At 38.9% G+C, this 25716-nt stretch overlaps 1 protein-coding gene across 2 annotated transcripts; it reads left to right on the forward strand.

The window, feature by feature from the left end:
* On the forward strand, positions 1–25463 carry LOC115793289 (receptor-type tyrosine-protein phosphatase epsilon-like). 2 transcript variants are annotated; one of them, XM_030748203.1, is made up of 22 exons: positions 1–52; positions 151–254; positions 6444–6607; positions 14610–14681; positions 15086–15182; positions 15606–15679; positions 16081–16217; positions 16373–16463; positions 16615–16691; positions 16779–16815; positions 16916–17013; positions 17583–17702; positions 19240–19403; positions 20093–20228; positions 20417–20566; positions 21042–21135; positions 21507–21583; positions 21722–21856; positions 22095–22220; positions 22399–22550; positions 23505–23640; positions 23739–25463. In XM_030748203.1, the coding sequence occupies exons 4-22, from the start codon at positions 14615–14617 to the stop codon at positions 23811–23813; spliced, it is 2043 nt and encodes a 680-aa protein (XP_030604063.1). In that variant the 5' UTR covers positions 1–52; positions 151–254; positions 6444–6607; positions 14610–14614; the 3' UTR covers positions 23814–25463. The 2 variants fall into 2 exon arrangements, with proteins under 2 accessions (XP_030604063.1, XP_030604064.1); XM_030748204.1 differs by lacking the exon at positions 1–52 and having other exon boundaries at positions 106–254.
* Positions 25464–25716: the final 253 nt, after the last annotated feature.

The following is a 25716-nucleotide window of genomic DNA, read 5'->3' on the forward strand; positions in this document are numbered from 1 at the left end:
CACGGCTCAGCGCATGTAGGCAGGCAGGAGGGGGAAGCACATCCTCAGAGAGGTCTGTTGGAAACATGAGCATCAGGGGAACCTAAACGCTTTCTTCGGATCCTGTCAGATGATTCTACAACTGAGTGCATTTTGTGCTTTTCTCCAAAGGACATAAGAAGAGACGGAAGTCCGGACGGACCCTGCAGAACGACGCAAGCCGATATCAGCAGCCGCCGCCGCTACGTGTGAGGCGAGGTCATCGCTGTACCGCGGTAAGATGCACTGGAAAAATGAACCAAAAAAACCACAAAGAACAGGCAGGGTTGTTTTCTGTTTGCGTATTTATGCGTAAACACCGACTGTTTTCTCTCGGTTATTTAGCCAACCTTTCCAACCGCTCCCGCGTGTATCACATTATTTGTGTTTAGATCACTCTGCATCATGCAAAAATCAGAAAACGCTTCTGCTACACCAGCTCTCCAGAGAGGGAAAACACATGCGGGTCACAGGGATTGGACATATTTTTATATTTCTTCTACAGTGTCATTCCTGAACATTGACAACATGAACTACAGTAAATGTGGGTTAGTGGAGCAATTCCATGCACCATGCTACCACTAGGATACTCCATATTATATATATATTTAAATAATTGCTTTTATGTGCATTGTACAGAGATTTGCATTTTTTTGTGCAATTTACTTATTTGACGTATAGCTTATGCTTCAGTTACAATTTTTGGACTTGCATACTCGCTGCTCTATACAAATATCTATCTATCTATCATCATATATGTATGTGTGTGTGTGTGTTTGTGAGTACACATGCAGTAGAAAGTAGAAAGGCCTGTAAGCTCCATTGCAGTTTCCACTGCTACACCATGCTGCTGTAGCTTGCACTGTTGGCTGTGTTTTGCAATATCATGTGATAACGGTAATGTGTCAGTTACTGTAATTTGTATGTGGGTATTTTGATAAAAGGACGCTTTGATCTAATTTTGAATTTAAAAATAAAAATTTCAACATTAAATAGCCTGTTTTGCTAATTGTGAGCTAATATGTAAATGCTGGCATAGGAATCAAGAGCAAGTGGGTACAGGATGGATAGGATGATGTAAAGTGATTCTGTAGCTATATGTTGCTGGTGCAGATGTTTGTATGATTAAAATGAGAGAATAGGGTCACTATTATGGCATTAAGGAAATCTGATTTAAATACCATGTGTTATAAATGCCCCTCATTCACTATAACCTAATTCACAATAACTTAACCTCCAGTTCCATCCCTGATTAAATGGCCCAGTAAAAGCTGATGGTAATTTTGGTATTACCTTACGTTCCCCATCTGTTGGGTGAGTATCAAGATACTTAACCCACATCTTTTTCACCTTGGGAATACACGAGCTATAGTTAGACACGTTAATAAAAAAGTTAATTTGCAGATGATGACTTTTCAATATCCTAAGGTAAGAATAATGCTAATAATGGTAGATGCTGGCCTTTTTAAAACAGGTTTGCATCGCTGTAGGTAATGGCTATTAAGTGTTTTACATGGATGAATGAAACACATTGGTGGTTATAAAGTTTAACTTTAACATATTATAAAAGTGCTGGACACTGATATGACAACAGTATGTGTAGAAAATATGTAATTATTGAGTCAACATTATCTACTTTTCTCTTGTTTGCTTAAAGTGACATCCTTTTGAGGAATAATTCAGGGGTTACGACAGATGTTCTGTCAGATGAAATTTGTAAAACCTAATTCGGGCTTTCACTGCTGTCATGTGGTGTGAGACAGGTGTTGGACAGTGTCGCTGGAGGAAAATAGAAAAACAATGGTGGACATGAGGCTGTGGATTTAAGCAATAGCTAATACACAGCAATACATACACTTTATTTATTATAAAATCCTTTGGGGATTTTGGGGACAAGTCATCTCATTGAAGCCAGGATCTCTTTGACCTGTGCACTAAAAACATATGCTGTTTGAAAGTAGACACATATTTCCTCTTGAGTTGATTGTACTTGGTTTGTGGCCACTGTTCACAGACTGTATATAAAAGATGGCCACAGGCACTTTACCATTGCTCATTTAGTAGTTTAATTGTTAAGCGTTGAGCTGAGCATTTTCACTGTTGCCATCTAAGTTATCAAGGGGTAAAACAGACTAAGAAACTGAGTGACACTACATGCTTATATGGTAGCGACTTGGGTATCCTACTTAAGCATGCCCTTCTTTATCCTCTTTTTTGACTCCATCCACAACTGTAATTTACAAAATAAACATCATGTTGGATAAATTAAAACTTGAAAACTAGCAATTGATACCAGAAGGTCACCTTAAAAGCATTAACTGAGGTCATAGATTAAGGAAGCTGAGGGACCATAATCTGGTATTTGTAATCAGTGGAAGACCCATTTACACAAGAACTTTTCAGTGGAAACAGTGTTTTTTTTTTTTACCATTTTCATTTTTCAAAAAGTAACACGTTCAGATGGAAATGTTTCAAAAACAATCTACGTTTACACAGAAGTGCTGTAGTTCCCATTGCCAGGCCAGAAGTTGGTGGTGTGGATATACTGTATACGTACAGTAGGAGTCGCAACCATAGTGCGCATGTGCCAGTACCCCCGTTTTCAAAAAGTAGCGTTTTCACCTGTTTACACAGAAACGGAACATTTCAAAAATTCTCCACTCTGGAACCCATTTTCAAAAGGTATAATTTTCTCACCGTTCTCATGTAAACAGGAGGCTGAAATGCATCAAAACTTTTTCGTTTTCATTTGAAAACGTTCTTGTGTAAATGAGGCTGGAGTCACTGCTTGCTTAGCAGTAGAAACAATGCAGATTTAAGCCACTTTACCCATCTTTTGTATACAGTTTTTTTGTTGTACTGGCGAACCTGTGTTTCATGCAGATAGATATTGAAGTCAGACAGGATTTGTGAAAAGCAACTCTTTTATGTTGATCAAAGGTTAATTTAGCCTTAATTTAATTAAGGTTTAATTAGCCTTACTTAAGTCTAACCACTTTCATCAGGTGCTTCACTGTTCTCTTACTGAAACTGTCTGACCTTTCTGGTAAAAGAGGGTTACATTTCATTCTATGGATTGCATGCATGCACTTAATGAGATGCTTTGGAGCAGATGTTTGCAAGAGACCTCATAACCTCATGAAGTTGTGTGTAGCAGACTGCACTCTCTTCAGTCACGATTATGATAAAGTGTGTCGAATGACAGTGACTGTCATTCTTATATATGCACGTGGACATAAATCTTAAGCCACTGCTATATACACTAAGCTGTGTATTCATTTATTTATTAAGAAGACTTCAACATCACAGACCATTTTTAAAACAAAAAAAAATCTTGCTTGATTTTATCTCATGACTCAAGTCTGTTTTTTGTTTATAGAATTTCAATAATACACAGAGTCTATTTCAAGGTTAGCTGCTTGCCACGCTCGTGTTTCATAAGTAAACCATGACTTGTGGTGCGGCTTGCTGTAAAAAGAGGTAGTGCTAGCCTTGTCACTCTGTCTGTTAGTGGGGGAAGAAAGCATTTTTTTCATTTTAATGAGACATTGCACTTAAACCCAAAGATTGTTTCAGGCAGTTCTCATGGTGAAGGAGTCAGAGAATGCACCTGCATAAAACAAATCTGAAGAGGGCCATATTAGTTAGATGAGCAGTTTGCTGTGTCAAATTGAAGCTAGAAAACTGAATAAAATATTGGACCTAGCAATATCTACCTCACTCTCTAATTTTATCTTTAAGTACATAATAGCCTAAAGAGGAATTGCTCTTTTTGCTCATTTCACGGTTCTCACACTTTATACCACGTATAGTGGAGTCCAGTAAAAGAAGCTAGCTCATTACCCTTGGCTGAGCAGCAGAAGAACGAATAGTGATGCTGTAATTGCAGTGATTATCATCTCTTGTCCCTAGTTTTACCTATACTGTGCCCCAGAAGTGTCACTTTCAGTGTCCTCAAACTGCAGGCTGGAGATTACTCTGCTCATTCTCTGATATGGGTGCATAAAAATAATATTTCACAGCTATTTCCCTTGGTAGTAGTTGCTCATTTCAAAGCATTGGTGTCTGAGGCTCAGGCAATACTGACATGCTCAGTGAACAAGTCATTAAAGGTTTATGGTTAGTGTGAGTAGAGAAGTTACAAGAAGCCTCAAACTCACACACACACACACACACACACACACACACACACACACACACACACACACACACACACACACACACATTTATTTCTCTGCAAAATCAGCATTTTGCCTTGTAATGCTGGCAGTTTTTCAGTGGGCTGCCTTACACACAAATGAAATCAAATTTGCAAACAGACAGACTGTGTGATCTGTGTGAAATCAACTTTTCCAACCAACAACTACTAAAATACAACATCAGCTGGCTCCCCACACTAAGCATTATGAATGAAGGTGCCTGCAGACATCTATATTCTGTCTGAAGACCTAGTATATACGTGAAACCGTGGATTCATCATTACAGGAAACTACATGGGCCTCGGATATCAAAGCCATCAATTTTGGATTAATGGCTTAGGAAAACAGCATTTCAGTAGCATGAACATTTAATACTTAGAGTATGTGAAAAACACCCATCACATTTGAGCAGGAATTACAAATATTTTGATCATGCAAATCACAGTAAAAAATAATAATAATTACAACAATAAAACAGACTATTTACTTCAAAACTGCTTAGCTACAGTTTCCAGGGTTGCCTGTTGTGGTATGAATTAATGATTGAATCACAGAGTGCTGAGTGATGATGCACTCACATCAAATTTTAATGACTTTCATGTTTCCTCTTTTAGTCAATGGGCAGAGCGGCACAGGACGTGCTTTTGCCTGGAATAAACACATGCCTTGAGCACGCCTCCCTTTTCTTTGGGCTTGAATGTGCAAAGCTGAAAGGATCAAAATACTGAGGCTGAATAGATGAAAATGGTTGCCTAAATATCTCCCAAGAGACCCTTAGCATATGAAATGCAGTATGACTAACTTAGCACATTTCATACATTTTTTATACCTATTATAATTTAACTCAGGCTTTTTAACATTCATAATAATATGATTTTATAATATGGCTTTTCATCATTAATATTCATAATGGTGAAAAGCCTAACCTCGTTCTTCAGTGTGTGTTGCTTCAATATAATACCATACCTATTTTATCCATTATTAATATCTTTTTACAACTGCTTAATAACTAAACTTTTCTTAAACCCGCTGAAACAGTATTGCTGTAGATTGATAGCTGGGACTTCTACCAGAAAGCCCCAAGGAGCTGAGATTCAGACATGTTAACCAGGCAGGATCAAATCAAATCTACTACCTGGTATAAAGTAGCAAAAACATATTACCTGAAATGTTCTGTCAGGCTTATTTTAGCTGTATTGTCACTGAATGGCTCCAGATTCAAACTGCTTCTATATGATGGAAATGACATGGAAATGAGATTTTTGGAAGACTAATTTGGTATTGTGTCCCCTGTCCCTTAAAACCCAGTAGAGAAAAACTGTAGCCTGTCTCTTGAAGGTCTTCCATCTTTAAAGACATGTAGTTCAAAACCATTAGACATTACTAAAGTCTCAGATATAAACTTTTTTTTTTTTTTTAACAGTTCTCCGGTCAAAATCCCAGCAGCTGTAAAGCATTTGGAAAACTTGCTCCTACTTTAAGGGGTAAAAGAGGTGTTTTCCAGACCTTGTTCATTCTTTTTCTTCACCGCAGCTCAGACTGACTGAGTGGGCTTAGCCAGCTGGATAAGGTGACTAATTCACCTCTTCTCCTTGTGCTCTATTAAGCTGTATTACTGTGGCAAGTGTTAACAATATGCCTTTGTGTCTCACACCTGTGGGCAGTAGGATGCTGAGAAAGCAGGAGTGAGTGGGCAAAAAGGGCCGTGCTTTCTTTCTCTGACTTCAAGACAACAGAATAACATCTCTGTTATGTCTCTGTGAAAACAGTAAGGAAATAATTCCAACACACATTTATTATTGTGTAGGTGCATCCATAGATTTAAGGCTGTGTGCGGTGACAGCTTTAATTGGAACTGAAGGTGACATTTGTGGCCAGAAGTAAATGGCCTCTTAACATTTTGGTTTGCAGCAGGATCTTAGAGAAGAGAGGACTAAACAGTGTATGAATGCTGCACATGCACAGTAAAACTGGCTGCACATAGACACACTCATTCAGTTGATTAAATGCAATGCACATTCATGCTCTCTGACACACTGTACCGATGCAAACCCTTACTCATTCCAATTGCCTTTTATTGTGCATTCATCCGTTTCTCATGTGTTTGAGTCATCCATAAAATGTGAGTCAGAAAATCTACATTTATTGTTGCCTAACAATATAATACATTATATTCTGCATTAAAAGCTTCGGATTAAAGTATTCTATTTTTGCTTTATTTTCCAGGTTCTCTTGATCCAGCACTATTATCTGTGTATTAAATGATGTGTAGGTGGAGGACTGGGTAGGAAACCCCCATAAAGCCAACCAAGAAAAGGAACCGGGATCACATGCTTGGTATGGACTGACAGGTCAGCTGAAAGCAGATCACAGTGGCTTTGCTTGGAAGTGTAAGTCTTTTATTGCATCTGACCACAGAGCAGGTCAATTATCTTTAAGAGGATCAATTCAAATTCAGTTCATTAATGGGAAATAATTAAATGATGACTGTGTCCTCTTTGTAGATGAGGCTAATTGAATTTCAAATTGTTTCTCCAAATTGACTCTTTCAGTCATTACTGCGCAGGAGGCAGGGATTCGAGATGTAAACATGGTTTGAACAATGAGATAAAGATACAATAGGACTCCCGCTGTTAGGTTAAATGTCTTTTTGATAAAAAGTATTGTAATATGATGTTTCATCAAATGTGTGACAGGTGTATTTTGAAAAGGAGCATTTAAAGATATGGCAGTGACTTACCAGACAGTGAAGCATTATTCTTTTTACTGCCTCTGTGTAGTAAGGATGTCTTCCATTATGATTGTTATCTCTGAACCGGGAATCTAGACATTTATCTCCTCCAGCTCAACTCCTCTCCTCCTTTTTCTCATCTCATCTCTTCTCTCATCTTTCCTGCCTCTCTGCTGTCACACTTTACTGACATGTGTTTGTGCTCTCATTCCATCCCTTTCCTTGGCACTTGACAATGGAAGTGGCAGTAGCTGTTTCTGGTATTCTTTTTTTTTTTTTTTTTTGCACTGCCTTTGTTCTTCTGTTCCCTGGATACAAAAAAAAAAAAAAAAAAATCTTTTTATCATTTGGTGCACAAGACATGCCATTTATTTTGTGCCAAGCACACAACGTGAATCTACCTTGGAATTCATATCGATCTGAGGAAACTGAGACACAATTGGATATAGCCATCTATTTGATATTTTTGTTATTGTTTAACAACAGTTTTTATCTTTCTTAAAAACAAATTAGTTTGCAGTAAATACTACTCGTGTTTTTTTTTTTTTTTAAACAATTTTGTTGTGTGCTGCTGATGCGTAGAAATGCGTTGTCATGCATTGCTCTCCTTTAGCACTTCTCTTGTTTCAGATTAGAAATCATAGTTCAATAAGCACTGCATTTGGCAAATGGCCATGGATGTCCTCTACACAGTGTCATTGATGGAACATGTTGAATAATTTACAAATGCATGCATTTTTCAAAGCAGTGGTGTTTTCAGTGACAGTGAGCTTTCAGCAGGATCAGTTCAGTGCACCTGCTATTTGTTAAGCGGATATACATACTGTGTACTTCTAATATACAGTGTCCGCTGTGGCTAAAAAGTAAATAACCCCAATGTAATGGAAGAAAGTTTGTAAGTGTCCGTAGGCAATGTTGATCTGGCTGCCAGTTGGGGGGTTGAATAATGCTAAAATGAGACATTTATGTTTCGAGTGAACTTGTGTATAACTGACATTTATATTTCCTTTGAGAGGAATTGCACTAATCTTGTACTTGTTATACAGTAACTGTATATATAGTGTCATCAAGTAAAAAAAAATTTGAATACCTCTACTACATTATTCATCATTATTCATTATTCATCACTACATAGCTCATCAGGAAAGCCAGCTCTGTCCTAGGATGTCCTCTCGACTCAGTGCAGGTGGTGGGAGACAGAAGGTCTCTGACCAAAATAACATCACTGATGGACAAGGTCTCCCATCCCATGCATGAAACTGTTGCTGAGCTGGAGAGCTCCTTCAGTGACAGACTGCTGCATCCTAAATGCACAAAGGAGCGTTACCGTAGATCCTTCCTCCCAGCAGCTGTAAGACTTTATAACCATCACTGCTCCCAACAAAAACCACAATAGCCTACACAATGTAGGATAATATATAATATACTGTAAATAGTCCGGCCTGTTAAGGTTCAACACACAGGCACATCATGTACATTGTATATAGTGTTATTATTAGTAGTATTAAGGTTAATCTTGTTTGTTGATTTTATATATATTTTTATTCTTTTCTTAATAGTGTGAATTATTATATTTTTACTTATATTTATAATAACTGCGGCTGCTGTTACACCCAAATTTCCCCTCTGTGGGACAATAAAGGCTGTTTCTTCTTCTTCTTCTTATTATTATTATTATGAAATACCTGCAAAATAAAAATTCCCATCAGCCCCAGTTTATCCTGTGAATAGTGCTAATTAGAAATAACAGCATGCTAGCTGTCCAAATGGGGGCCCCTTGCTGTGATTGGATATTATGTAGTTGGTTGTATTTGACAAAATCTTGAAAATTAAGTGTATAGAGGAGGACCCGTATACAGGAAACAGAGGCAGATTGAAAAGAAAAGCGAGCCTCATATTGGCTGTTAAAATACCAAAACTAAACAAAGCCCACAAAACGGGAATCCAAGAGTGCATGAGGATCGCAAAAAATCAAGAGGAATAGACGGCGATCAAAGCCAAACCTATCAGAAGAGACAGGACTATATTTAAACACTGGACACATTAAGAAAATACATGATAGCAATCACACACAGGTGAAGACAATCAGAGAAAACGGGGGAGTTGGACAGGAAGCAAAACTAACTCAAGACACGAAAGAAAACAACCCTTCAAAGTAAGACAGGAAATAACCAAAGGAGGCTGATATAGACTAGGGAGCAGGTGGACGAGGGCCTGCAGAGGTGGAGGTATGCTCTGAAGAGAAGAGGAATGAAAGTCAGTAAAAGAATACGTGTATGAATGAGAGGGAGACAGGTAGAAAGGTGAAGATGCAAGGTGTTGAGGTAGTGAAAGTGAGTGAGTTTAAATACCTGGGGTCAAAAAAAAAATGCAATGGATAGTGCACAAGAGAGTTGAAGAAGAGAGTGCAGGAAGGGTAGAGTGTTTGGACATAAATATGAGGGGTGATTTGAAGAATAGCAGCAAGAGTGAAGGGGAAGGTTTACATGAAGGCGATAGTGAGTTCTGCTATGATTGATGGTTTGGAGACAGTGGTGCTGACAAAAAGACAGGAGGCCAAGCTGGAGGTGGCAGAGTCCAAGAGGCTGAGACTTTTATTGGGTTGTGTTACCGCTGTGGTAACCCCTAAAGGGTGCAGCCAACAGGAGAAGACATGTTAAAACTGTCATTTTGGCCATGTTATAGCATGCTGATGTAAGTAAAGCCACAGAGATTTTATGGACTCTTAGCCTTGTTTTATTGCGCTTTGACTGGGACGGTTGTCCTACATACACTGCATTTACATAAATATCATTTTATCTACAGTAATTTGACAGTGACAGTGTGCTGAATTGAATGGCATAGAAATCAAGTGTTGACTTTGTTATCAAAGCAGCTGTATGAGCAGGAATAGATACAGATACATTGTGACTACTGTATATAAGCAGTTTTAAGCAGAGATAGAATCAGGGTTGAGTCACACATACTGTACTTCACTTGCATAACAATGGACATGACTGGTGTCAGCAAATTAAATAGTCGCACTGCATTTATTTTTAAAAAATTTTTCAAGACTAATTGTTAAAACCCACAGTGAGTACCAGCTCGGTCCAGTCGGGACTTCATTGCAGTACCTCTGTAAAGGTGGAAGATTTCCATTGCTGCTTTTTTCCAGGTTCTCATAGTGCACATTAAAACCAAACAATGTTTAACCATTAAGAAAGAGATGTATGTATGGACTGAGCAAAATACGCATCAACAGTGGAGGTTGTGATAGTGAATACACTCCCCTCCAAAAGTGTTGTAACAGCGAGGCCGATCTCTTTATTTTTGCTGTAGACTGAAACCATTTGGGTTTGACATTAAAAGATGAATATGGGCAGCAGCACGGTGGCGTGGTGGTTAGCACTGTTGCCCCACAGAATCCACCTTAGCTGGGGTCTTTCTGTATTCTGTGAGGCAACAGTGCTAGCCACCACACCAACCACGAGGCAGCCATGCAGCTGCAGCAGCATGGTGGTTAGCACTGTTGCCTCACAGAATCCACCTCGGCCGGGGCCTTTCTGTGTAGAGTTTGCATGTTCTCTCTGTGTGGGTTTTCTCCAGGTATGGTACTCTGGTTTCCTCTGGTTTTTACTAAAAAAAAAACAAAAAAAACAGAAGCTCAGTGACCACAGAGCTTAGACAACAGAGGAAGTGCATGTATGAAATGTTTAGTTTTATTGTGCGCTATGAGAACCTAAAACTTAAACGATTTGAGAGATTCAGGGTACCTCACATGTCCATCTAATTTGGCAGTCAGGTATAACTTTATCAATTATTTCTCTAGTACTATGCATCTTTTCTCAGTGACTAAGGTGTTTGTAAGTGCATAGAGTGATTGTAGAACACTCTTAATTTGTTCATCACATTTCTGGATTCAATACCATAACAAGTTGACAACCATTGAAGTGGATTTAATTTTCCATAATTATGAGTAGCAGTCTCCAATCAGTACAGACATTACAGTTGACAGACTTTACAATTTGGGTCAGCAGACATGAAATATGAAATATCCATCCATCCATTTTCTGTCATTCATCTGGTTCTGGGTTGCTGGGGCAGAAGTCTAAGCAGAGAAGCCTAGACCTCCCTCTCCCTGGCCACCTACTCCAGCTCATCCAGGGGAACACCAAGACATTCCCAAGGTAGCTGAGAGATATAATCTCACTTTGGAGGCACCCAGGAGGCATCCTAGTCAAATGCCCAAACCACCTGTGGTGGAGTAGCAGCTTCACTGTTAGCACCTCCTGAGTGACCAAGCTCCTCACCTTATCACTAAAATTGAGCCCAGACACCCTTCAGAGGTAGCTCATTTCCACCATTTCTATCCGCAGTCTCATTCTTTTGGTCACTGCCCACGGCACAGGGCCATAGGTGATGGGCACAGGGCCATGGCTTGGATGGGTTTTTGTACCCTAGTGATCCCAAGAGCTGTGTTGTTGGGGCAATTTGCTCCTGGTAGGGTCTCCCAAAATAAATTGGTCCTGGGTAAGAGGCAAGATGAAGACAATTCACTAATCCCCTATAGAAAGAAAGCAAACAAGTAACCAAGTTACCCTGCCCACGAGAGGGCTCCTTGGACCCCACCGTGGAGCAAGACCAAAAGGAATGTGCAACGAAATAAATAATTTTGAAATTACTGTATCTAACATAGGATCTATACCAGATATACAGTAACATCTAAATGTATTTGAGAGCTGATTTAAAGCTAGCATAAACTGTAACATTTTAGTTTGTATGATAGGACGTTTGAGAAACTGTTTATTCTCTTGGATGTGTGTTTGTGTATATCATAAATTATTTTTGAGAGGTGTTTAACTGATTTCAGGTGGTAAGCCTTGAGGTTTGATGCTATGCTTTATTTAAAATACTCAAAATTCTTCATGAACATTTGCTTAAACAAATAACAACAATAGGCACATATTTGCAGTGACTTAATACAGCTGTTGTTTTATTTAAGAAGATGTTGCCCCGTCACATCTGTGAGAATACATCCGTAAAGACAATCATTTTCAGGACAGCACTAGAAAACTCTCTTACCCAGGTTAGCAACAGTTTTGTTTTGTTTTTTCTGGGGTTTTTTTATGGTTGGAGACAGATCTTTTAGGAGGCCATAAGTCTGGGAGGTGAGAGAGTTAAAGTTTATAGTGTTGAAATACAGCAGGGTCTGTGTCTGCAGCTGCCGCACACATTTATTTTCATGTGCTGATCATCATCTCATCTGTGTTCACAAAGCAAAGTGGATCACTGATGAATAATGCATACCAATGCCCAAAAATATTGCCCTCAAGGAGGAGCCCAAGAAGTGTGCATTGTGAATCTTTGCATCACAACATGCATGCATGGGATGATTTGCGTTTGCACTCCCAACACAAATGATACCATATAATTTTATTTCCTGGGAACATTTATGTCAACCAGGTGCTTCTGCAAGTATTTCATTAAAAAGAAAAGGCAGCGATCTGGAGTGAATGATCCGATGCCTGCAAGATCCGTTATTCAAAATGGGATTAGGCAGCAAGATTCAGCAAGTCCCCCTTTTTTTTTTTTGAGGGTTAAATTATTGTGTATATAAAATGGTGCATTAGCCATAAGGGATAAAAAGTCATACATATGGTTTTGTTACAGTAGAACATCTTGAATCTCAGTACAGTAAGATGCATACTGTTACTTTCCATAGCATATAGCTTACAAGCTGTGAGGTTCCTCTGCTGGTCAGATGTCCACACAGCAATGGCTTATCTTATTTTAACATTCACTTACACATTTCTATTTTCTGCTTCCGCATTTACTCTTTAGTAATACAGAAAGATGTGCAGTCTAGATATGACTTACTATTTCTTCTTTTTATGATATTTGCTTAAGGTGACAGAGCATTTGATATCTTTTAACAAGACACTCTTTTCTCCTCTTTCCTGACTATATGCTGGATATAGTATATTTTGCTGCTGCCGGGAGATGACAGATATGCAGTGACCTGTGCGGTGACCCCACACGCACAATATGCCTTACAACATCTAGTTGTAGGGTGTAGGATGTGAGTGAATGTGACTTGCCTCGTGGGGGAGAGTGGGGAACAGGTGTTGGCACTGTCAGCTTGTTAACACTGGGTAGAGAATTGACTCCTCCAACAGAGTGCAGCACATATGCAACACATTGCCTTTGGCTGTGGGATGTACATTATGAGCAGGCATGCATACATGTGAAAAGGCAGTGAGCGTATGTGCATTGCAAACAGTCATGCTTCAGGGTCATTAATTGGATGGGGATCATTTGATTTGGTTTTTTATTATCCGGGCGAGTAAAATACACAGCAGCCTCAGTTTTGCCTCTGGACCACCCTGTGTAAATTTGTGTCTCCATCCTGGGTGCTGTGTTGTGTATTACTGCAGAGAGAAACTGAAATACATGTAAAACACCGCCACTAATTTGTTGCCCAATAGTACTTTATAGGTTTTGGCATACATTTTGTTTTGGGAACATTGTTAGAGCATTATTATGTAGCTCAGTTTTCTACAAAAGCTTTGGGAGCTATAGTTATATGAAACCCCCTAGGGTTATGTGCAAAAAAAACTCTCTCAAACATCACAAATTAGGCCCCTAGATGACCCATTTCTAGAAGAACTAAATTGACACAATGAATTATTCCATCCAGTATTGTGGCTTCTATAACAAGACGGGGGCATAGAACAGAGGATAAATTAGGACACTCAATTTTTGCTTCTCCCATTTATTCCATCAAAGCCATTTAGACAGATTTGCCCCATTTGCCCAATTTATTCTATGATTTTTATACCCTCTCATTTAGAGGATGGGGAAGAAGAAATGGATATGATTTTGGAGAAACTGGCACTTTGGAGATAAAAAAAAAAAAAAAAAGACAGACATAATGTGTCAGAATTAATTTAATTCTGGCATAGTTGGAAGGATCTTGACATATTGTTTTCCTTTTGTAAAGACACTCGTGGCACTCTGCCCCAAATACATTACTAAAAGCTTTCAGCAATAAAGGGAAAGGAAAGAATATCATTTAGAGTAAAATTATGGTTCCGTGAAGGGAGAAACAGGGATAGAAGGAGAATATGGGAGAAGGGTCAGTGGAAGCCAAAACGGGTCAACAGTCAGAGGTATAACCTGTTCATATAACCTGTCCATGTGCTACATGGACTTACTTTTAAATATCTCAAATACAAACTTCAGTGAATACAGTGTGTATGCCTTGTTGTCACTAAGCTTTGCAGAGTGCATCAAACAGAACACAGCAAAACAAGATGGCCTCGAACAAATACTACTTGAGCTCAGCTCCACTGCCAAATCCTTTAGGTCCACAGGGTATATGGTTACTGTCACCTGTGGCTTAGAGCCTCCTCTCTGGTTTGATGTCTGAATATTAGGTTATTTGATGCTGCTCTTTCAAGTCAGCCTGACAGGACGAGACAGCAAGCAGATTTCCCACAAGTACTTTAACTGCTCAGCAGAGAGACATCATCAAAGCACAGCTCCCCTTTGTGCCCTCTGTAGTTTGTAGCCAGCTGTGGATGCGTTTCATGTTAGTTTGGTGCCGCCTAGCGGAGCTTGTGTAGAATTGCAGGGTTTATTCCGTTTTTCTGTTGAAGTGACTGTTTGCCTTTTGTCCACAGTGACAATGGTGGTGTTTCTGATTGGGATCTCTATTGCTGTGAATAATTCTTCTCATGAGAACCAAACTGCAGGTAATTGATGAAACAACTGAGCAGTTATATTGTGTAAAGCACAGATAAAATGTTAAAGTGATACTCTAGAAGGTTAAGATTTCTCTTTTTCACATTTAAATGAATTCAGTTCAATTCAGTTTTATTTATATAGCACCAAATCACAACAACAGTCACCTCAAGGTGCTTTAGTAATACAAGACCATAAAATAATACCAGATAAGCTGACTTGATTATGCTTAAGATCTTTATTTGATCTAGTATAACTGTTAAATCTAATTCTAGCACCAGTCCGGCTCAGTTTCATGGGCAAATAATTAATTTCTAATATATTTATTTAATATAGTATATTCCTTAATATATGGTATCTACATCAGGAGCTTGTCTTGCTGTAAACTAATGTAGTTCACTTTGTTTTTATCCAGGAAACTCCACCCATCAAGGTGCTCATGTGTTGCCTTCAACGCTGGTTATATCCCTGCTTCTTATCATCATTGTCCTGCTGACAATCTACTGCCTGAGGTGAATAAAGCAGCACACACATTAACACTTCCTCACTTATTCCGGCTCCCTTTTGTCACATATGTGTGCAAGCATGAGGGTGAATGCAGCAGGTCGGGGCCTCGTGGTGGGGTGTTTTTTTTTTTAAATAGGCGGTGAGCAGTGGCTTATGGACAAACAGCTGCTCTTCCACTAAGACAGTAAACAAAGACAGCTAGGTCAAGTCATGCCAGAGACACTCATTCACTGACCAGCCAGCTGACAGCAACATGAGAAGGAACAGCTTTGCCGCTATGAGATGGTTGATATTGGTTTTGTTATTTGTTGTTTACTCATGAGCTTAGCGGCACCATTGTAGAGATCAAGATCAGTTCTTTTTTTTTTTTTTTTTTTTTTAATAGATGGTTTTGCTTTTCTTTACCTCTCACCCTGTCATTACTGTAGGTTCAAAAACCACAGGAAAGCTCTAGTTACCTCGGTGGATAAGAAAATTCCAAATGGCTTCCTGGACGAGCAAGGTACAGTTGTGCTGTACTCAGTATAAGCACTGCGTTTGTTTTTAAGCCTTTTTTTTTATTTGGTTTGTAAATTTAAACTCTTTATGAACAAGAAAAGTTTCACGATCTGAAGTCCAAAGTAGCTGTGAAGGCTCTTAGCCTGTATGGACCCAGATGAGGTTTCACTTCAAGTTAAAAAAAAAAAAAAAATATATATATATACACTAAATGGAAAGGCCAAATTCTGAGCTAAGACAGTTTTGCGCAGCAGCGGCATGTTTATGGCTTAAGAAATCATTTCTGTCTGAAGTAGGAAATCTTAATAGCGATCAGGCTTGTTTTTGCAGGTGCTGTGAGAGCTTGTAATGTTCTCTATGGGGAGACATTAGCAGTCTGACCACCATATATTCTTTCAAACACAGGAGAGCAGACAGTGGTCCTCCTCCCAAGATCTCCTTCACCATCCAAGAGGTACTTCCCTATCCCTTTGGACTCATTGGAGGAGGAGTACCGGATACGCTCCGCAGATGATGGCAAGCTCTTCAGAGAAGAGTTCAATGTAAGTATGAATTTATTTGGTGTGGATTGAGATCTTTGTTCTGCAACCATGCAGCAAGAAGTGTACAAAAAAAACCTACTAAAATTATATGTTAGCAGCCTTTGTTACCCATGGCTTTATTTTTGTCTCATGAGAATTGGATTCTCTCTTTATAGTCACTGCCATGTTACTACCACCACGGGTCCTTTGAGGAGGCGAGCAGGGAGCACAACAGAGAGAAAAACAGATACCCAAATATTTTACCATGTGAGTGAGGATCTATATTCTGCGGGAGACAGTATTTCTGAAAAGCCCTCCGGCTTGCAGACTTATTGATAGCCAACATAAGGAAAGGTGATGTCGGCTGAAATGAAAATTAAGAACCAATTTTATTTACTTTTTCGTCTCTGTTCCGCAGACGATCATTCAAGGGTGGTGTTAAGTCATCTTGATGGACACCTGTGCTCAGACTACATAAATGCATCTTATATAGATGTGAGTACTAAGTGCATTAAGCTATGATGTGGATGCGTGTTCTCTTGAAAAATTTAATTCAATACTGTTTGGGCTTTTTTCACACAGGGTTATAAAGAAAAGAACAAATTCATAGCAGCTCAAGGTAAATGCACATGTTCTGTCATTTTCCCCCAAGCCAGTGGTTGTGTTTCTAACCATTTTCATTTTAGCTTCACAATGTTTCTTGATTTTTTTTTTTTTAGGCCCAAAGCTTGAGACAGTGGCTGACTTCTGGCGGATGATTTGGGAACAGAAAACAGCAACTATAGTAATACTGACGAATTTAAAAGAAAGGAAGGAGGTATTCTGTCTCTGCGCTGCATTATTCTAAAGAATAAAAAGATACAATCCCTGTGCCTCCAATGCACATTTAGTGGAAAACCCCTTTTGAATTATCAAGACCCAAAGTCATGGACATAATTTATTCGACCCCCTCTCCTGACTGAGAATCCATGCAAAGTGTCACCCAGCAGATTACTTAGCATCGCATTAAATTTAGCCTCAAAGGGATGATCAATTGAGCGCTCAACAGCAGGTTTGATGGGGCAGAATAGAGGCAATGGGGATCAATGATGAAATAATTGTTGATAAGATCCTAGGAGGCTTCATGATAATTAGTCTGAGAATGTATTTAATGAGTTGAAACGTCATTGTGAAGATCTTATTGACTGAAAGGAGTAGCACAAAGTCGCCGTGATTGCCTTTGAATTTGTGAAATGCGCAGATCAAATACATAGTTTTACATGTAGATGTAGTATATACAAAATAGATGCAGGTCTACAAGCACAATTTCAAGGACGAATGAACTGTTATGCATTCATTTTCTTTGCAGCGCTACAAAAATACTGCATATTGTTATCCTTTCACCAGGAAAAATGTTATCAGTACTGGCCAGAAAAGGGCTGCTGGATGTACGGGAACATCAGGGTGGCACTGGAGGATGTCACTGTACTGGTGGACTACACCATTAGAAAATTCTGTGTTCAATATGTAAGTAAAATATGCATATACTATATGAACAAACGTACTGGGCCACCTACACGTTACTCCTACAGGAGCTGCTCAGCCATGGAAACCCGTGCCGTGAAGCTCCCGGTGGACAGTTTTGGTGCTGTTGTTAATCCAAGAGGATGTTTGGACTCTGCAGTTATTGAGTCAGCAGAGCGCTGGAGTCTCTTACACACTATGCACCTCAGCACTTGGTGACCTTGCTCTGTAACTTCACATGCTTTGCAATAACACCACTTACACCTGATCGTGGAATATCTAGGAGGGAAGAAATTTCACAAATTGACTTGTTGCAATGGTGACATCCTAACACAACCCTTTCTTTCACAAATGTTTGTAAAGGCAGACTGCGTGGCTAGGTGCTTGATTTTATAGAGCTGTGGCAATGGGGCTGAAAGCGCCTGAATTCAGAAATTAGGAGGTGTGGTGCCTTTTGTACCCGCCAAAGTACTCAAAAACATCTTTGTGGTACTTCCTGCTACAGTAGGTGTCTCCAGGAGCATATTTCACACACACATGCTGCATATGTGTGATCTTCTTTTGCAGCTGTTAAACATGCAATTTTAATGTAATAGATTTATTTAAAAAAAAATAACAATAACTAACCTTATAATAATCTAAATGTTTGCTTTTATTTAAACATTTACATGTGGTAAAAAAAAATAAGTGTAATTTTATGGGTTGTTCTTAATAGAGTTCTTAATTGCTGTAATAATAAAAAAAATTATATTCTTGTAGTTGCTAGATTCTAATTAAATATTAAAGATGAAACTAAGCTGCATTGAGATGGTGCAAAAATGTTCCCCATGGGGATATTGGAGCATTTTAGCGAACGGTAATAGGATACAAAATATAATAAATAAATGAAAAACCAGTATGGAAATATATTAGAGAATATCAAAGGATACGGATAATAGACACAGCATAAATTATAAATGTGTAGGTGTATTTAACATGCAGTGAGCACTGTATTAATATGCAGCGTTTGGTTCGATCATTTTATCTTTAGAAATTCATACACATGCAGTATCTATATTTTTTCTTGTCTTTTTTGACTGTCAAGTTGGATGCCAGCTCAGTGTACTGCGAAGCCTTCAGATTCCAAAATTCACTTTGTTCCCTCTCCATCTGAAGCTCGACAAGCACAGATATCCTCTCTGACTGGAAAAACTGTGACTGCGCTGGAGCTCTTCAGTACAAGCTGACAGACTGGGTGCTTTAACATTCAGCTCTCAGAACACAAAGCAACCAAGTGTTCAAGAGAATGAAATTCTGATCTCTTGAGTATCGATGAGAAATGAAAGTGAGGCAAAGTGTTTAATAATTACATTCCATCCCGAAAAGCAAAATGACAAAAAAATATCAATAAAATTGAAGTTCCTTTTCTAGTAGGTGGCAGTTTGTAGTTGGCTGGCTTTCTTTAAAAAAAAAAAAAAAAAAGAAAAGGCAGTTGACTGATTTGTGTCTTCAAAGCATTATTTACGCACAGATATAAACCTTGTGTTTCTTCGCTTCACAGCAAGGCAGCGACGGTCCCAGAGCTCCTCGGCTGGTCACCCAGCTCCACTTCACCAGCTGGCCAGACTTCGGAGTGCCATTCACACCCATCGGCATGCTGAAATTCCTCAAGAAGGTCAAAGCTGTCAATCCATCCTACGCTGGACCTATTGTTGTGCACTGCAGGTAAAAATGTGCAGTAAAAAGGAGGCCAGACGAAAGCATCTGAGCGCAGTTATATAAATATAGTTTGAGTTTATTGTCAGGGTGGAGGAAACACGTTTTCAGTGCTATTAGTGGTTAAAGGTTATAGTTTTATAAAAAACTACAGTTAAGTTCATTGCAGATGAACAAAAGTGCTTGTTTAGTATGTGTATATGTTTGCCTGACCAATCGGTGTTAAGCCCTTCCAAAGAAATCTGCAGCCAACTGTAGCAACTGCTGCAACAGGTGTTCAGGGAGGGGGATTGTTGTTCTTGAATGGGGCCCATTGAAAAGACCTCAACGCCCCACTGTGGAATCCAACCTCTGAGCTCCCAGAAGTGTCGTTTTCTGAAATGACCCCTGTAAATTTATTAAGGGTGTGCTTGGGCTTCAGAGGTGAAGTACTTCTACATATGCTTGTAGCTGTTCACAATTGACTCCTATGTTAAGACTAGTATAATAAGTCACGAGAAAAAAGAAATCGAACCCAAAAAAAAGTGCTTAGAAAATTATATGTTTATGTATTTATATTATGTGTGCAAATATTCCTATGAAGGCTCTTGCACATGTAAATATATTCAAGTCCTTACCAGACACATTTTGTGCTGTTGTGTACACTTTGCTGTTTGTTCCAGAGAAGACCTTGAGCCTTCTTGTTTGTGTTTCCACAGTGCCGGGGTTGGGCGGACTGGGACATTCATTGTCATTGACAGCATGATCGACATGATGCACATGGAACAGAGACTGGATGTCTTTGGGTTTGTGAGCAGAATACGAGAACAGCGCTGTCAACTGATCCAGACAGATGTAAGTATTGACCCTTTCCGACCTGTTGTACCTTGGACTGACAGCTCAACTCACTGCTCTGGTCGAGGCATAAGCAAGCGAGGGCATAGGAAACAACAATGACTGTGATGCAAAAATAGTAGGAAATAGTTTGGCAAACCAAAGCAACTACTTCTACAACTTTGTCTTCTTGTATTCCTCTTCCTTAGATGCAGTACTCCTTTATCTACCAGGCTCTGCTGGAGTACTATCTGTATGGAGACACAGAGCTAGATGTGTGCTCTCTGGAGGGCCATCTGCAGAGGCTTCACAACACCAGGGCTCCCCACGACAGGCTGGGCCTGGAGGAGGAGTTCAGGGTACGAAGAAAGAAGCTCTCTCTTAAACATTTCAGTCAGTAATGAATCGTCCCCATCACCCTGCGCCCTGCATGGGTATATTTTCATGGAAAACTTGCCCAGGGTGCAGCTCTTGGCAGTAGTAACATAAATAACAATGCTTTGGATCAACTAAAACTTTATAAGGCACCACCATCTGCCTCATAGAATTTACTGTAGCTCTGTGAAAATCTCTCATTTTTGCTGCAAAGAGTCTTCACAGTTCCCTACACACTAGAAGGAATTATTCCCTAATGCCTCTTCTTCACCTCTCCTTCTTCTTCTTCTCTGCCTTAATGTTTTTGTCCAGCTTCTTGGGTTTTACTTGTTATAACTATGGAAATATTGTCTGTTTTAGCATCGCCAGCTTTAAAAATCACCAGGTTTATTAGCATTGTAGCACTGATGAAAACAAACTTTTTGATCATGTCCGTCTGTTCGTGTTTTCTCCCATCAGAAGCTGACCAACGTTCGCATAATGAAGGAGAACATGAGAACTGGGAATCTTCCTGCCAACATGAAGAAGAACCGCGTGCTTCAGATCATTCCGTGTAAGGACTACGCCCATACTCCGAACAGTTTCATAATACATCACATCTAAGTAACATCAAAGTATCACACTGCTGGTGATTTTATAGATGCCATACACAGATATTTAGATAATCAGTTCATGTCTCTGTGATCAATGGCATTTAAATAGGGCTTCTATCTTTACTTCATGTTGCAGTTGGAGTCGGAATAGTGAGCCTGGGTACAACTTTTTACTGTGAAAACAGATATAGACTGCAGTGTGTTTGGCCTTAATAACACAGCTAAAGTTTTAGCTCGGCTGTTTTTCTTTTTTTCCATCAGCCCTTTCAAAGTTTTATTTTATTAGGAATCACTTGCGAAAAGTTTCATTTTCCTTTTTTTCTGTTTGCAGATGATTTCAACCGAGTAATACTCTCAGTGAAAAGAGGACAGGAGTTCACCGACTACATCAATGCCTCCTTTATTGATGTAAGCAGTCCCTCACGACCTCCTGTATAGATTTCCCATAGAAGTATATATAAAGCTCATTGTTTCCTTTACAAACAATGCAAAATATTATGTTTGCTGCACTCTCAAGTGTTGTTTACCAGATGATCTGCCCTCCAGGGCTACAGGCAGAAGGACTATTTTATCGCAACCCAAGGCCCACTGTCTCACACAGTGGAGGACTTCTGGAGGATGGTGTGGGAGTGGAGGTGCCATTCAATCGTTATGCTCACCGAACTCAAAGAGAGGGAGCAGGTACAGTATGGTGTTCTTGCAAAAGTACAGGTTGAAAAGCAGAGTTGAAGATTTAGACCATGTTTTGAATTTTATAATTCAATTTTCTTTTTTTTTTCCACATACAGTTTGAATAATTGTAAATATAATTAGTGGTTTTGTTTATTTTTATGGTCTGCACTAAAAATATAATAACCAGACAAAACATAAAGCGGTTAAATGTAGACTATTTGCATTTCCATTTGACCTCTTCAACCAGGAAAAGTGTTACCAGTATTGGCCATCAGAGGGCAGTGTAACATTTGGAGATTATACCTTGGAGCTGACTGGAGAGACACAGTGTGAAACCTTCACTCTCAAAGACATGGTTCTCACCTACAGACCAGTGCGTAACGTTTAATTAAAACACTTATGAAAATTAAAATCGACATTTCATGTGAACAAATTTCCTGCCCTGTTTTCTTTGTGCTGTTATCATCAAAGCAGATTAAAGTTCATGTCATTTCATTACATTTACATTTTTTAATTAGACGAAAATAACAATCAGATTTGCCCAACACCAGGAAAAGCAGTCGCAACATGTCCGACACTTCCACTTCCACGGATGGCCTGAGATTGGAATACCAGCCGAGGGAAGAGGGATGATTGACATTATTGCCGCTGTGCAGAGGCAGCAGCAACAGTCTGGAAACCGTCCCATAATTGTGCACTGCAGGTGAGGAACTTCAATTTGAGAATTCTGCAGCATGATGCACATCATCAGATGGAAATTATATACACTATATTACACTTTGCATCTGTCCACTCATGCTTTTTGATATAATCCCTTTTATTTTCACTACTTTTTGCTCCTACACATGTCTGTTACAATAAATTGTACATTTTTCCTCTCCTCAGTAGGCCTGGTGTTCTATGCCTAAACCACTTATGTGATCCCTTATAAAGACTTAGCTGTGAAAGCTTTGATCAGAACCTAGCTTCAGGTGAAGTGATTCTAAAGCAGCATGCCCCTGTGGGATTGATCCAATCCACTGATTCACAGTCAATTAAAACCTCTCAAAGTGAAATCTCCTCTGACTCCCACTATGATTAATCTGATAAGATGAGCTAACGACAGGAAATGGTGTCATCACTCTCTTCTATTCCTTCATCACCACTTGTCTAAGAGGGGCTTTTTAAAGCTTTTTCTGTGTCTCATGGGAATGGGGCTAACCCGCTGCAATCCCTAACGTCTCTCTACACTTCTCTTCCGAATCGCGCATCGCTCTCGCGCTCGCTCCACGTCTCTCTCTGTCTTTCTCCCTCCATCCCACCATCATTGTAAACATTGACTCAGTCAAACACTGAGCTTCCAGACTGATTAGTGTTAGCGTTTGGATTAGCTTCTCTTTAAGTGGGGATAATTATTAGTACCATTACACAGAGGTCACCTTTTCTCCTGCTAACTTTTTTTAGTTAAATGGAAAAAGGATGTGGTAGGATTACAAGAGTTTCACTGCAGTTTTACTCTTAAAAATGGTTGTTAGAATTTCAATTTCTTTTCTTTTGTTCCTCTTCTGAGGTGTGTTTCATAATTATCTGTAGTTCTTGCACAATTGTAGTTTAAAATACCTTCCAGTGTACCCATTATGTGATGTGGATGCTGATAGTTTTGTCCTAATGACCTTAGTGCCGGTGCAGGACGGACTGGTACCTTCATTGCCCTCAGTAATATTCTGGAAAGAGTGAAAGCTGAGGGCCTCCTGGACGTTTTTCAGACAGTCAAGAGTTTACGCATGCAGAGACCACATATGGTTCAGACTGTGGTAGGTGGAAAAACTAGATGATGTCAAATTTGCTGTGCATAAACATGTTTGGACTCATTTCTGCACAGTGACACTTCTTCTTTTGCTTTTCTCTGCAGGAGCAATACGACTTCTGCTACAGAGTGGTCCAGGATTTTGTTGACATTTTCTCAGACTACGCCAATTTCAAATAGTGTAATAACGCTCTGTACGCTTTGTGTCAAATTAACGTATGCAATTTTTTTCTGAATGTTGTTTTCTAAAAGAAGCAATTTTTACATTTTGCACTCGATTACAGAACTAAAAGAAATGATGTAATATACTTTAATACAATTGAAAACATCTGGTCCACAGGAAAAGCTGTTTTTTTTGAGAATGTATGATTAAGAATGAGAGTAAGAATTGGGGTGCAAGAACCCCAATGTAAAAATCTAGGCTTTAAAATGTTACTTAATGGCTTGGATAAAATGACTGAATATGTAATAATTATTTTTAATGTTGAGAAATCCAACATTTTTCCTTTGTTTCATTTCTGATCACAATGCCTCGGGTTTACATCGTGTTTATGTTGCACACTTAACATGTTTGATTACTGTGGAGAGGGGAAAAAAACGTGTTTCACAAATAAGATACAATTATTAATAATTTCTCTAAAATAATATCTTGCCGGGTATGTGTAACTAGTATTTATGATCTGATTTTATTTCAAACTAAAACATAAAATTCAGACACATTTCATTCTGTTAGACGCTGCAAATTACCTCACTTCTGTCTGGGAATAACTTAACAGCTGCTGCCTGCTGCTATATTATTCAACCTCACCAACTTTCTTTTTGCCTGTGGCAATATTACTTAGTGGAGTGGTGCCTGACTCTGCAAAATGCAATTAGCCCACATTGGAATAGGCAGAAAATGTTATTATATGAATTCATATGTATCATCGCAGTCACATTTTGCTTAAACATTGTGGTACACTTTTTTTTTTTTTTTTTTTGCATTTTTGCATAAAGCAGTGCCATATTGATTAGAAGGAGTTCTAGTCACGAAAGACTTGTCACCAAGTGACACAATTTTAATAAAGATAAGACAGATGTTTACTGTATGTTTGATTTAGATATAATATATAAATTTTTTTTTAAATGCTTTGCTTTTGAATGGTGGTCTCACGTATGGATCATCCGTTAACTGTTTGCAGAAACACTTCCCAGAATATAAATGATATATAAGTGTGTAAGAAGAGAAAGGAAAAACACAGTAGAAATTTGTGAAACAGCTGATAATTGATGCAGCTAAACTTTATTCCTTCACAGGAAGCGAGAGAGAGAAAAGCATTGATCTTAAAAAAAAAACAAAAAAAAACAATGCTGAGGCAAAATATGAATCATGCACACGCTGGCATTTTTTGATTATGATAGCTACAGTTATCTCGGGTTCATATTTAAATAGCAACATTGCTGCAAAAAAACCCCAAAAGCGTATATTTTTGCAAGGCTTCTACTCGGGAGTTTTGGTGAAGAACTTTCTACTGTGTTTGTACTTTCATTATCATAACTTTGTAAGATTGGTTTATACATGACACACTGATCATTTTCTTCATTTAATTTTGTGTGTACATAAATACTAGTGGTCATTGATCATCACTAAGGTTTACTGCATTGTTGACTTGAATCTTTTCTCATGTAGAGGGAATAATATGAAATAAGGGTAATGACAGTGAGACCTTGTTGCAGATGTAAGAAGCGCTCAAGCATCTTGTTTTGTTGATGTTTCTGCCTTTTCGATCTGTATGGATTTGAACGTTGTTTTCTGAAAGCTGAATCTAATAAATAATTGATGGTAAGGAACATCAGAGTTCATCTTAATGTTGTTTTTTTGTCTACCTCTTTACTGCAAACACAAAGATGTTCTTATATTTTTAATGCCATGTGAACTATTGCGATGATGTCAGCATATATGAGCACTTATCCAACTCCATTAGTTGTATTTTATGTCCCATTAGTCAGTAAATGTGTCACTCCTGCAGATGGGGATTATAATCCTGACAGCAGCCTTGTACAACACCTATAAAATCCCCCCCACTGCCTAATGCAACACATG

Source organism: Archocentrus centrarchus, chromosome 15 (assembly GCF_007364275.1).
Source record: "Archocentrus centrarchus isolate MPI-CPG fArcCen1 chromosome 15, fArcCen1, whole genome shotgun sequence".
In the NCBI taxonomy this organism is placed as follows: Eukaryota; Metazoa; Chordata; class Actinopteri; order Cichliformes; family Cichlidae; genus Archocentrus; species Archocentrus centrarchus.

Excerpts from the sequence above, each read along its gene's own strand:
- LOC115793289 (XM_030748203.1), top strand. The coding sequence starts at position 14,615 with ATGGTGGTGTTTCTGATTGGGATCTCTATTGCTGTGAATAATTCTTCT. Across the intron at positions 15,183-15,605 it reads CTGACAATCTACTGCCTGAG|GTTCAAAAACCACAGGAAAG; the intron begins GTGAATAAAGCA and ends TCATTACTGTAG. Across the intron at positions 16,816-16,915 it reads CAAATTCATAGCAGCTCAAG|GCCCAAAGCTTGAGACAGTG; the intron begins GTAAATGCACAT and ends TTTTTTTTTTAG.